Here is a 14,009-nt window from a genome sequence, read left to right on the forward strand (position 1 = left end):
CTATAGAATATACAGTATTTTTTATATTTTATATAACAAAATGCAATGCTTAATTAAAGTCAAAAGTAGGAAATGAAACGAAAAACTCGAATGTTTTGGATTTGGAATTTAATTCAAGAAACCTTTACAAGTTGCGGCACCACATAGACACGGTAGCCTTTCTTTGTCATCCATTTCACGCTCGAATTTATAATCGTAAGTCAATTCTTCATTTGAAGCAATATCACGTAACGCATAGATGACGATTCTTTTCATACCACCCACTTTAATAATTTTAGCAGTACAGCTTGGATCGCAACAATGATTGATAAATCTTGCAATACCTCCCCTTTTCGTCGCATCTATGACAGTATTTTCGTCTACCCTGAATAAATAACTCGAACCAATACCGTTTTTAATGTACCTTCTTTCTCTCATTTCTGCTACCGGCTGTCTGATACGTTCCCCCACATATTCGATGATCATTTCCTTTGCAGCAATAGGCTCTAATGCATATAAACCCCAGTTGTGAATTGCTGAGCGAGCAAATGTAACTGGCTTCTTACGTTTGTTTAATTGATTCAATGACAAAAGTTCGGATTCTGTACCAATTGCGGCTTTTTGAGCTTCGATATCTTGTTGGAACCTTCTATTTATAGCCCTATTAACTCTTGAAGATGAAACTTCAGCACTTACTTCAGAACTATCAGCCTTATCCATATCATCTGCTTGATTACTACGTTGTTTCTCCAAAGTATCATTATGAATATTGACTGTATTCAAAGGCTGGTGCAATTTACGACGATGAGGTAGATAGCATGATTTGATTCTATCTGGAACTTTCTTGAAGCCAACCGCCTTAAAAGCTTTGTCACCATTATCCAAAGATGAATCATATGGAACTTCATTAAGTTCTAAATGTTTTTCCGATATCTTAGCTTTCATCTTATTGAATCTACGCAGTTTCCATAGTTCATATTCAAATGAAGCGGCAATTTGAGCAGAGACAGTAGGAATAGAATCAGTTTCACAGACTTTTCTCAAATACTTCATATCTTCCTCATCCTTTACAACACTTTGCAAATCTTCTACCGAAATAACAGCAGATTCACTTTCAAGCTCGAACAATTCATAAGAATAAACTGGTTCAGGATAGACTGATGCAATTGGGGCATATATTTGATTCGATAGTTCATTTTCAACCTTGGCATGCGAAAACTCTTCTTCCTCTCCTTCTTTTTCTTCCACATTTAGTTCTTTTCCTATTCCAGCTTCCTTTTCCTCATCAAATTTTGTCTCTTCTTCCTTAATAGTTTCTTCTTCACTTTTGGTGCTTTCTGTCACTTCATCTTCTGATTCAATAGAAGATTCCTCAGATAACAATGCTTCGTCTCCAGAAAATCTTGATAGAGAAGCCGAATACTCCAGAGGTGTAGATTCCTTAGATATGGTATCTTCATTGAGCATATGCGCTGTTGGTTTGTTATCAATGGAACCTCTTCTTTTTCTATTTGCCTTTTCCAAATTATCTGAAGCGCGTCTCTTCTTATTACTTTTAACATATCCACCATAAAGATCAAACAAATCAAACTTACTTCTTTCTTCTTTAGCTTCTGTTTTTTTAGTTTCTAGATCCTTTTTCTTGTTTAGTTTTTCTAGTTCATTAAGTTCTTTCTTTTTTACCAATTCTGGATAATTCGAAGAATTTAATCCATCGAATACTACTGGACCGATAATTTTTCTTCTTATATCTATACTCAAGGCATTTTCCAAATCTCTAGTGATCATTTTCATAGCTGTTGCAACTATATCCTTTTTTGAACTGTAAACCTTTGCTGCAGGTTTGGTTGGAAATTTGAGTTCTCCCACTATCGACTTTGTTGGTTTACTAACTGGTGTTGGGATTGGTTCTGGTGCTAATAATTTTAATCTAACCTCAATTGGGATATTTCTTGATCTTGATATCAAAGTCATAATACCAGATTCTGCATTCATGCAACTCCTGGCATGGACCAGATCATTGAAAACTATATATATGCCAGCTTGGTGGTCTAGGATTCTAGCCCATCTATATTTTCTCAATTTTAGCTTAAAATCTTCTACTCTAAAACTATGGATTGATGTAAAACTTTTTGGTACAAATAACACAGGTCTATTATTTACAATATCTTTTATATCGAGAGGAATTCTTCTATCCTGAAAGTTATTTTTTGGAGCGATATCTACAATTTTTCTTTCTTTATCATTCTTATTTCGTTCATCAATGTTTATATCTTTTGCTTTCTTTAAATTCTCTTGGACGAATTTAGAAATTATCGATTTGATAACGTTGTCTTTGTTTAGAACAACGTTGAAATGACAACCCAATATCGAACATCCCTTTTCCTCATGTTTTTGAACTGCGTACTTAGCTGCTTTAATGGCGTTTTTTAATTTCCCATCAGGACTGTTATATCTCACAAGGTAAACGTTTAACGACAATGCACTGTTTGGGTCATTGAATACTTCAAAATGTGAAATTTCACCAAACTCTTTAAAATAGTTTTTAACAGATAATTCCGAGATCATGTTAATTGTTGAGGCTGGATAGATTACGATCTCAGTTGGAGGTGGAGGGCCAACGGAAAATTTATCATATGGTATTGAAGGTAATGTCTTTAAGGTATTTTTAACTTTGCTTCTAGAGGTATTAGAAGTGAAATTTGATGACGTTCTTGGATCTTTTGAACATCCATTATAATCAATCCCTCTCATTATTGAACGAATAGCGCCGTTATGGTTTTCATGTACTAGTACAAATCCATTTGTGGGCATTTCTTCATTATTCCTCCAATTGGACATCTCTTGTTGGTGTATTAACATTTTAGTAACAGGATCAAAATAATGATACTTTGATTTATAAAAATTGGTATCATAACGTATTACAGGTTGAGGTCTAACTAATTTCAAAAATTCCTTGCTCTCATTATTCCTTGATACTCCACTGTAAGACCGTATATCACCAATAGAGTTGTAATAATCATTACTATCCATGGCACCACCATTGTCAGTATTATGAATGTTATTAATATTATTATTGTTGTTATTATTATTATTACTATTGCTACTATTACTACTGTTATTGCTATGCATAGGGCTATTGCTCATCCCATGGCGATAAGGGTACCCATTACCACCATAAGAACTGTTATAAGAATGCCCCCCATAATGACCTTGTCTATGGTCATTATAGAAGTCATAGTTATTCCTTCTCCCATTATACTGATTAGCATAGGGTCTCTGCTGCTGGTTATATTGGTATTGTCTATGCGAAGGTCCAGATGATTGATAAGGTCGTCTATATGATCCAGACATAGCTTCTCGTTCCAACAAAAAAGCAGAACACAAAACAAACCTGGTTAATTAAAACTAACCTCGACACACTCACAGTACTTCAAAACCTTATATAACTCCAATAAAATACTAAAATTAATCAATAGTTTCATCACTTGTATGTTTAAATATTAGTAAAAATGTTCTTATTTATCGCGATGGGGTTCAAAATTAATCACTTGCTCCAAAAGAAAAAAAAATGTTTCAGAGAAGGTTGAGATCACGTGAGCACAGACTGCCATTGCTTTTGGTACTGGTACTGCGGTGGTTTCTCTGGTATAACAGATGAGATATGCAGTCACGTGGACACTATAGTCACGAAGGACGTCATAGGCTACACGTCACTAAAGGTACTCAAAGCTGACATCGATTGGCAAGAGACAGCCTTATTGGTGAGTTGGATTCCCAAAAGATTATCCCAATTTCTTACTTATAAACGTTGGCGGGAGGGAGGTGAGGTTCCATCCTTGTCCAAGATCCACTCACGACTTCTTTAATCTACGGTTACAGATGAGATTTATATTGGTTGATATGAGATAATACTTAATACGTAGATATAATACATCGATGCTGGTATATATATAATTTAATATAAAATGTGTTAATAAAATAGTTCAGAATTGCTGTTGCATTACAGATGAGGACTCTAGTTTACCGTAGATTAGCATACTGTTTACTACGTTGCGTTTATTACCCTGCACCATAACTATTATTGTCAGTCACGTGTGTAGAATGTATGGTAGATCACTGTCTGTTTTCATTAAGATCCAGAACTAGAAAACATACAAAAGGGCTAAAGTTAAGTATTTATTCTGCTCACTTTACCTGATATTGTTTAGTTGGTAACTCACAAGTATAGTATAGGAATAGACAGACACTGTTACCTGTGACAGGCTTGTTAGTGACATAAACCACGTGATATGAATCATTGGAAACGAATCCAATCACGTGACAACACTATGTCGCAATGCATATGGTAAATTAAGATCATCAGCATCATAAGCATCATCAAGTACTTTCATCAAGATTTAAATATGATTGATAGTAAGAACCAGTTCAAGTTTCTTCCGATCAATAATTGTAGGTTTGAAATCTATAGGATCGAACTTTTGTATGCGTTAGTGTGAGCACCAAGAGATCTTTTCAATTCGAAACAGTTTAATTGATCAAGAAGTTGTTCGATTCAGGTAATTATTTAAAAGATTAGACAACGTAGGATAAGTGACTCTGGGAGCTAAATGTCATCGAAGCAGGTACAAAGATGCCTGATCGATGTATTGAGGTTGAATGAGGATGGAAACAATGATTGGTCAAAGGGCCATTTGAAAAAGATGCTTAGTGCTACTTCTACATTATATAATGCATCTTTGGGAAAAGTTATGTTGAAGCAAGATGAAGAAACCGCTAGGTGCCATATTTGTGCATTCATTGCTGCTGAGCGTTTGATGGATAAATATGACGTGGATCTGACCTGTAGTGTTGATAAAGTTCCTATGCAACCTAAAAAATTTAAAGGTTTTATCGAGCTATTCAAACAGAATATTTTCCAAACTTCTCCGGTCAAACAATTTAATTGGACTCCAAGTCCTAAGAAGAGACCCAGATCCCCAGTGAAAAGTTCAAATAAGTTTACTTCGACAAACCCAGAAGATTTAAGAAAAGTTCTGTTTAATACACCAACCAAGAGGAAAAATGGAGCAAGCCCAATAAAGGAACAAGTTTTTGAGACTCCAAACAGTTCACCAGGAAAAAATGCTAGTCCAAGAGTTAGAAGAAAACTAGCATTCGAAGAAGATGTGGAGAATGATGAAATGAATTTATCACCTGTTAAAAACAGTCCATCTCCTAAGAAAATGAAAACTTTATCCAATTTAGCTAAAGTCTCCAATGATAAAGCTCAGGATAATGATGACTATCAAGAGAGTGAATCAAATTCTTCATCTGATGAAGATCTAGAGCCCTTAGACGAAAGTGAGGAGGATCTCAGCGATTTAGAAGCAAAGTCTAGACGAAGATCATCAACTAAAGGTACAAGAAGTGATCAACGAGGAAAAAAATCAAGAAGTAGAAGTAATGTAACAAATTTGCTACGAAAAAGACATTTTAAGATTAAAATCGAAGGAATCATCAATTTGTGCAATGAATTTGAACTACCTGAAGAGGTTGCCTATTCGGTTCTGGATGAATTTACTGCGTTATCATCATATTTGGTTTGTCCTTGGCAATTAGCATGTGGACTAGTATTGAATTGTGTCTTTGTTGTATACAATGAAAAAAGACGTAAAGATCCAAGATTAGATCACTTAATTTTAGAGAAAATGTGCATTTTAATGAAAACAGTCAAAGTCAACGAGGTAATGGAATCAATGACGATAGTTAAAGAGTTAATTGAAGGTGAAAAATGGTTCCGTGAATTACAAATTAAATATGATTATTTTGATGGTGCGAATTATGAAGAATCGATATCTGCTAAATTAGGTTCAATGTTACAATCAAACAATATTTTGGTCTCTGATGATCAATATAATACTTGGTTGAAAAAAATAAAACAGGATTTATCACTAATCCAAAACAATTGAATAAAATAATAAAGTTTTAAACGCATATGAACAACGTTTTATCCATGTTAATTCATAGTCGATGTCGTTCTTTGGTAATAACTATTACCTTTTAGCATTTCCATCGCATCGTATTTAGCGATGCAATTTCTTCACATCAAAAGTTTGTATATAAGATAAATATATCGAAGTCATCTCAAGCATTGTAAGAAGTATAAGTTTAGTTTAAATTTTGAATTGTATGATAACCAGTAAGGTAACCAAGACGATACATTTAGAATCTGATGAGTGTGACAAATTCCAATAGGAAAAGAAGTTTATCTGAAGTTTCTGAGGGAAGTGACCCTGAAGCTCCTGCCAAAACTAGAAATTCATATACTACCGATGAGATTGTAATGGTTGAAGAGGTTGATTCTGAAATTCCAGTTAACATAAGTAGTTATGGTGATGCTGAGACTTATTTGAAGTGGCAGAACACCATTGCCAAAGTTGTCAAATCTGTTGTTTCAATCCATTTTTCACAGGTGGCGCCATTTGATTCTGATAATGCTGTTGTATCTCAAGCTACTGGGTTTGTTGTCGATGCCTCATTGGGTATAATATTGACAAATAGACATGTTGTTGGTCCTGGTCCATTTGTTGGATACGCAGTTTTCGATAATCATGAAGAATGTGATGTGACTCCAATCTACAGAGATCCTGTTCATGATTTTGGTTTTTTAAAATTTGATCCAACAAAGATCAAATATATGAACATTCAAGCGCTAGAATTGAAACCTTCTTTAGCTAAAGTTGGGTCAGAGATCAGAGTTGTTGGTAATGATGCTGGTGAAAAATTGAGTATTTTATCTGGGTTTATCAGTAGGTTAGATAGAAATGCACCTGATTACGGTGAATTAACTTACAATGATTTCAATACAGAGTATATCCAAGCTGCAGCTGCAGCTTCTGGTGGTTCAAGTGGTTCTCCAGTTGTGAATAGCGATGGTTATGCTGTTGCACTACAGGCTGGTGGTTCCACAGAAGCATCCACCGATTTTTTCCTTCCATTGGATAGAATCTTAAGAGCTTTAAAATGTTTACAATCAAACAAACCAATTACTCGTGGTACTATTCAGCTGCAATGGCTATTAAAACCTTTTGATGAATGTAGAAGGTTAGGTTTGACAGCAGATAGGGAAAGTCAAGCCCGTGCACAGTTCCCTGATAAAATAGGTCTGCTAGTCGCTGAAACTATTTTAAGAGAAGGCCCATCTGATATCAAGATAAAAGAAGGTGATACATTAATTTCAATTAATGGCGAGCTGATTTCCTCATTCATTCAAGTCGATGATATCTTGGACGAAAGTATTGGAAAAGAGATTGAAATTATTATCCAACGTGGTGGTATCGAACATACTGTAAAATGCGAAGTTGGTGACCTACATTCTATTACACCTGATAGATATGTTGAAGTTTGTGGTGCAACCTTCCACGAATTATCATATCAAATGGCAAGATTTTACGGTATGCCTGTCAGGGGTGTTTTCATTAGCAGTGCTTCAGGATCCTTTAACATCGATGCTAATGAAAGAGTTGGATGGATTGTTGATTCCATTGATAATAAAGAAACACCAAACTTGGATACCTTTATTGAAGTCATGAAAACTATTCCAGACAGACAAAGGGTAACTTTAAGATACCATCATTTAACAGATCAACATACAATTCATGTTACTTCAATTTATATCGATAGACATTGGTGTAGTGAATTTAGGTTGTACAAGAGAAATGATGTTACTGGTATTTGGGATTATGAGAATGTCGCAGAACCAATCAAAGCGGAAGAATTGAAACCACATGCTGCCAAATTTATCGATATCCCAATCGATATCCCTGAAATAGCAACTTTGTCACATTCTTTATGTATGGTTAGCACCGTGTCAGCAATTCCTTTGGATTCGTTACCTGTAGAAAACGTGAAGACATCTGGCTTAGTCATTGATGCTGAACAAGGTTATATCATCGTGTCTCGTAGAGCTGTTCCACACGATTGTCTAGATGTATTCGTTACTTTTGCCGATTCTGTTATGATACCTGCTTCTATTGTATTTTTGCATCCTACTAAAAATTATGCAATAATCAAATATGATATCAATTTGGTAAATGCCAATATAATTACACCTAAACTCTCAAATACCCCGATGAAACGTGGTGACAGAACCCGTTTTATTGGTTTCACCCATAACAACAGATTAGTTACCTCTGAAACTTCAGTTACCGATATTTCTTCTATTAGTATTCCAAGTAATATAATTCCAAGATACCGTGCAACTAATTTGGAAGCAATTTCAATTGATTGTAATGTAAGTACAAAATGTAATTCTGGTATTTTGACAGATAATGATGGTACTATCAGAGCGCTATGGTTATCGTTTTTGGGTGAAAGACAAGACAATAAAGACAAAATTTACTTGATGAGTTTAGATATCACAGACTGTAAAGAAGTAATCGAATTACTAAAGGAAGGTAAAAAGCCTAAAGTTAGTATAATCGATGCAGGCTTTGGTGCAATCTCTATCCTGACAGCTAGAATTAGAGGTGTTCCAGAAGAATGGATTAAAAAAATGGAGCTGCAGTCTGAAAATAGGTTACAATTTATTTCTGTTTCAAGAGTTTCTTTTACTGAAGAACCAGTAAAGTTACAAACAGGTGATGTTATTCTAGCTGTCAACGATAAATTGGTAACTGAAATGAGTCAATTGGATGGTGTTGTATCTACTGCTGATGACGAAGAAAGCCAAACCTTGAGATTTAAAGTTGTCCGTGAAGGAAAGATTATTGACTTGAACATTAAAACTATATACGTGAAGGAGACAAGCCAAATTGCTGTATTTTCCGGCTCTATTTTACAACCTCCACACCATGCGGTTTGGCAATCCATGATGAATATTCCAAGTGGGGTTTATTGCACATTTAGAGGAGAATCTTCTCCTGCTCTTCAGTTTGGTATATCTGCAACAAACTTTATCACACACGTTAATGAAACAGAAACTCCTGATCTCGACACATTTTTAAAGGTCATAAAACAAATTCCAGATAATACCTATTGTAAAATGAGATTAATGACATTTGATAATGTACCATTTGCAATTTCTTTGAAAACCAATTATCACTACTTCCCAACAACTGAGTTAAAGAAAAACATAGAGTCTGGCAAGTGGATAGAGAATGAACTTAATAAAACCGAAGAGAAAAAAATCATTAAGAGTGATTAATGACTCAGACTGTTTTCTAAAACCTGCATTATTTAAAATTATTTTGTCACCTCGAGACAATTATCTAGTTATTGTATAGTATAACATAGGTCAGTTCACAAAATTATATAATAATTCTTATTTTAAAAGTTATTGATAAATTGATTAAGAAGAGTCGATAAATTAAATTGATCTCATGTTGAAAGTTACGTAATTAAATAATTATATTTTTATGAGGGCTTCTAATTTAGAGCTAATATTTTCGATATTTACAGTAGTGTCGTATGAAAAACATCAAGATATATAAATGGGATGGAAGGAGAAGAACTTTCAGATTTAAATCAAACCTTGTTCACGATAAGCAGCTAAGGTAGCTTGAATTTTGGCGTTGACAACTGGATCAGCTCTGATTTTCTTTTGAACTTTTGAAGCTTCTGCGAAAGTAGTAGCTTGTAATTTTTCTTCCATATTTCTGGCCAAATCAGATGCTTCTTCAAACAAAGTGATTGCTTCATCGATTTCTTCTTGTTGTAGTTTCAATTGAGCTAGACCGATTTTGGCTTGTTCAGATCTTGAATCCATTTTGCATGCTTCCTCTAGTAAAGTAGTAGATTCCAACAAATTCTCTACAGTTGGTTGTCTGGCTAATAATGTAGCTTTACCAACCAAAGGAGATACACCGACGTGGATTGCATCTAAAGATTCTTCTAATCTCTTGGCAATATCGTATTGCTTAGAGGCAGCATCAAAGTCACCCTTATCAGTTAGAACTTCGGCATAAAAGTTTGGAACTTCTGGGGCAGTTGGGAACTTTCTCTTAGCTTCACTGAATAAAGTTTCACAGTCATCGAATTTACCTTCGTGATAAGTCAGGCAGGCCAATTGAATGTATGGGAAAATGTTAGAACTATCAGATTCTTTAGCTTTTTCAAAATCAGCAGCAGCTTTCTCGTATTGTTGAGACAAGAAATGCATTTGACCTCTGTGGTAGTAAACTGGGGCGGAGTTTGGATCGACGTCCAAGGCTTTGTCAAAGAAGTCGAAATAGTTTTTAGATTCACCTTTATCAGCCATAATCAATGCACTGTAGATATAAGCATTGACTCTTGGATGCAATTCAATTGATCTTTGAATGTCTTCATGAGAACCCAAAGGATCGTTTTTCAAAAATTTAAAAATACCATTATATTCAAGGGCAGTAGCTGTTTTTTCCTTTAATACTTCATCATCTGGGTTAGCTTCCAATTGTTTAACGTAAGATTCAGCAGCTTTAGAGAAGGATTCATCGGCAATCAAATAACTTTCTGACTTTCTTTTGTACAAATTGACCAAAGCATTCAGTAATTCTACATCCGCTTCATTGGATTCATCGAAGTTTTTCAATGTAGTTTCTGGAGTGAAGATACCGAAGAAAGAAGCCAAGAAAGTGTTTGAAGGTAATTGTTGCTTTGCGTCACTGCTCATTTTATCTTTCAAAACTCTCATAGCTTGCTTATTCAAGTTTCTTTCCAACATTGGTTCGATAGAAGCTTCGTTAAAGTCACCGTTCAAAGACAAGACAGATAGATCGAACATTGCTTCTGCGAAGTTTTCCAAATTTTCATTAGCAGAAGCTCTACGCAACAAAGCCTTTGAATAATCTGGTTTCAATTCCAAAGCTTTAGTACTACTTTCGACGACTTTTTCCAAATTACCTAGAGAGACATAACATGCGGAGATGTTGGAGTAGAAGACTGGATCTTGTTTCAAATCCAAGGCGTAGTTATAGTATTTCAATGCATCTTCATATTTCTGTTCTTTAAAGAATTGGTTACCTTTATCTTTCAAAGCCACTGAGTAAGTTTCCTTTTGTTCTTCGGTGAAGTTAGCACTATCTTTTAAATCAGGTTCACCGTTTGAATCGATTGGATAACAAGGTTTAGCAGAAGAAGAGGAGTTTTTCTTCTTTTTATTTTTCTTCTTCTTTTTAGATACGGAGTCATCTGAACCCTTTTGTTGTTGTTGTTGTTGTTGTTGCAATTGAGAGTAATAGTAATAGGCAGCCACTGCGGTGGTACCTGCAGCAACGGTAGCTATGATAGCAGTTTTATTTCTGGCCACAAAGGCACCGATAGAGTTATCTGAAGACATTGGATATGTTTTATTTTTATTTTTATATTTGCTTCCCGCAACGAAATAATCAAATCACAGAAGTATGAGAGACAGTGTTAAATCCCTAAAACCAATCAATTTATCAATTGTCCTTTCTATTCCTCTTATTTTTGTATGTATATATATATATATATATATATATATGAGAATCGAAAAAGGGGAATTGTTATAAGTTTAATATACCAAAAAATAAAAAAATTAGTTATACCTATTCTTATGTGAACAAAGACGGATCGAATGTAAAAAAAAGACCAATAAACTCAATTAACTTTAGAGTTATGTATGAACCAGTAACAACTTCGTCTACGTCTACCTCTTGAGACTATTTAAACTTCAAATCAATCCTAAATTGAAGTGGTAATACTGCTCTTCTCTCTTAATATTTTTTAAATTAGTTAGTAGATATGCGATAAAATGGGTGGGTTCTGTCTTATTTCGAAGTTTCGAAGTTTCGAACAATTTTTTGTTTGGTGAGTGTTATCTGGATTACCCGGACACTCATGGTGTACGAACAATGCGAGATCAGAGATCAGGACGAAATAGACGGTGAGTTACCCGGCGTTAGGGGTAGGCGTGTGTATGTATTTTGTGGTGGTTGGTGAGAGGGACATACATACACAAGGGGAAAGACTGACCGACAATATTAGCTGCCCAGTACAATCACTATTGCACATTAGAAAGGGAACATATATAATTCTCGATACACTCCCACTCCCACTTATCAAACAGTACTAGTCTCCACCACACAACACCACATCACATCACGTGAACAACGTCTTCTCTCTCCCCATCACGTGCTCACTGGACATATATCATTGGTGACGAAACATCGGTGTTCCAAAAATCACACATTGTCCTTCTCATGAGTGTTATTAGCACCGGCATCGTTGTATCGATCTAACATACATACTTACTTAGTTACTTAGTTACTTACATAGATAATACTGAAAAAGTGATAAAAGTGATAATATTGAAAAATTTCACCTCATCGCACTTTTTTGATTTGGTTTAGAGCTTATAAAACCTTATTACTATCCCATCCACTCAAGTTATCGGCACACTGTGTGATCTCTTTATTTTGTTATAGACAAAATTTACAAAATATCCTGATCTCAATATTTATAGACTTTTCATTTCAATTTTAATTCAAATAGATTACAGACAAAAACATTCACCATGTCAGACTCACACTCACACTCTGACATACTGTTGTGTCAAAGATGTAACAAAAATCACGCCAGCGTCATTTCAAGAAAGGAAAAGTTTTGTACAGACTGTTTTCGTAACTTCGTCTCACTAAAACAACGTAAACAAATGATGTCAGACCAATATTACCAAGACATCTTTAAAGTTATGTACAAGGATAAACTTAGATCAGAACAAGATGCCCATCTACAGAATTTAAACTCAAAAATTTTGGTCCCTTTATCCTTCGGTTCTTCTTCTTTAGTAATGCTAGATATCTTAAATGATACTCTATTAGAACAATCAATAACTCATAGAGGGAAAACTGGTTTCACAGTAGACGTAATTATCTGTTTCCATGATGAACAAATTCAAAACCAAATTAAAGAAAACGTTTCAAAATTGATCAATGCAAAATATAAAGAAAATAATCAGAAAATTAAATTCCATTTAGTTGACATAAACCAATTTTTTGATAATTCACCACATTTACAATCATTGGTCTTACAAGAAACTGATTTCCTAATAAAATCACTAAACTTGAAAGATCAATCGATAATAGAAAAAAAACTTACACTATCTGAAATACTAGATCAATGTTCCGACAGATCAACTTATCAAGATTTATTGGCATTTGTTACAAAACATGCTATTAAAAAATATGCATTCCAACATGATTTCAAAGCAATTTTATGGGGACATTCAATGACCAGACTAGCTGACGAAGTCATTTCGTTGATTGTCAAAGGAAGAGGTTCAGCCATTTCTAGCAGTCTCAATACAGATGATTTCGATGAAAACTATGGGAACAAGTTTAAAAATTTATACCCTTTGAAAGATATTTTATTGACAGAAATCGACGCATACTGTTACAACTCTGGTTTACACAACTATTTAATAAACTATAACATCCAGGATGCACTACTTGTTAATAAAATAAATCAAAATACGGATAAAATACAGACAAATTCATTAAAGAATAAAACTATAAACGAACTCGCAAGAAATTATTTCGAAGTGATAGAAGGTGATTACTCAAATGTCATCTCAACTGTCGTTAGAACCGGTGATAAATTGGCAGAACCTAAATCTCAAGAAAACTTTAAAATTAGCAAATGTAACCTCTGCATGCAGAAAATATATTCAGATCCATCACAGTGGATAACATCAATTACAGAAAATAAAGGTCATCCACTGGAAACAGATGAAGAGAAAGAAAACTATCAAAGATGGAAAAATTATAACAATGACAAATTGAAAAACTCAGAAATGGACTTCTTTAGATTGAATGAATTCGTAAAAGAAAATGGATCTAAGGCATGCCTATGTTACGGATGTACCATAACATTGAATACATTCAAAGATAAATCTGTGGTTTGGCCTGTGCATGATGATAAAGAATTGAATTCAGTTTTAGAAGATTATGTCTTGACTGATCACGAAGAGTAATTATATTTATATATATTATTATTACATAGAAATATAAACAAATTCAAGAAAATTATTTTCTAAAATATCTATATCTGTA

At 34.3% G+C, this 14,009-nt stretch overlaps 5 protein-coding genes across 5 annotated transcripts; 3 read left to right on the top strand and 2 right to left on the bottom strand.

Annotated features, from left to right (window-relative positions):
- Positions 1-108: 108 nt before the first annotated feature.
- On the bottom strand, positions 109-3,333 carry SET1 (histone methyltransferase SET1; the record flags this gene model as incomplete). Its single annotated transcript, XM_001646396.1, has 1 exon — positions 109-3,333. The coding sequence occupies one exon, from the start codon at positions 3,331-3,333 to the stop codon at positions 109-111; it is 3,225 nt and encodes a 1,074-aa protein (XP_001646446.1).
- A 1,256-nt stretch (positions 3,334-4,589) lies between these two features.
- ORC6 (origin recognition complex subunit 6) lies at positions 4,590-5,930 on the top strand (the record flags this gene model as incomplete). Its single annotated transcript, XM_001646397.1, has 1 exon — positions 4,590-5,930. One exon carries the CDS (start codon positions 4,590-4,592, stop codon positions 5,928-5,930), a length of 1,341 nt encoding a protein of 446 aa, XP_001646447.1.
- Positions 5,931-6,193: 263 nt separating this feature from the next.
- NMA111 (Nma111p) lies at positions 6,194-9,166 on the top strand (the record flags this gene model as incomplete). Its single annotated transcript, XM_001646398.1, has 1 exon — positions 6,194-9,166. The coding sequence occupies one exon, from the start codon at positions 6,194-6,196 to the stop codon at positions 9,164-9,166; it is 2,973 nt and encodes a 990-aa protein (XP_001646448.1).
- A 315-nt stretch (positions 9,167-9,481) lies between these two features.
- TOM70 (protein channel TOM70) lies at positions 9,482-11,275 on the bottom strand (the record flags this gene model as incomplete). Its single annotated transcript, XM_001646399.1, has 1 exon — positions 9,482-11,275. One exon carries the CDS (start codon positions 11,273-11,275, stop codon positions 9,482-9,484), a length of 1,794 nt encoding a protein of 597 aa, XP_001646449.1.
- Positions 11,276-12,472: 1,197 nt separating this feature from the next.
- On the top strand, positions 12,473-13,930 carry NCS2 (Ncs2p; the record flags this gene model as incomplete). The annotated part of the gene is made up of 1 exon (XM_001646400.1): positions 12,473-13,930. The coding sequence occupies one exon, from the start codon at positions 12,473-12,475 to the stop codon at positions 13,928-13,930; it is 1,458 nt and encodes a 485-aa protein (XP_001646450.1).
- Between the last annotated feature and the right edge of the window lie 79 nt (positions 13,931-14,009).

Source organism: Vanderwaltozyma polyspora, genomic scaffold, assembly GCF_000150035.1.
Source record: "Vanderwaltozyma polyspora DSM 70294 KpolScaffold1048 genomic scaffold, whole genome shotgun sequence".
NCBI classification, from domain to species: Eukaryota; Fungi; Ascomycota; class Saccharomycetes; order Saccharomycetales; family Saccharomycetaceae; genus Vanderwaltozyma; species Vanderwaltozyma polyspora.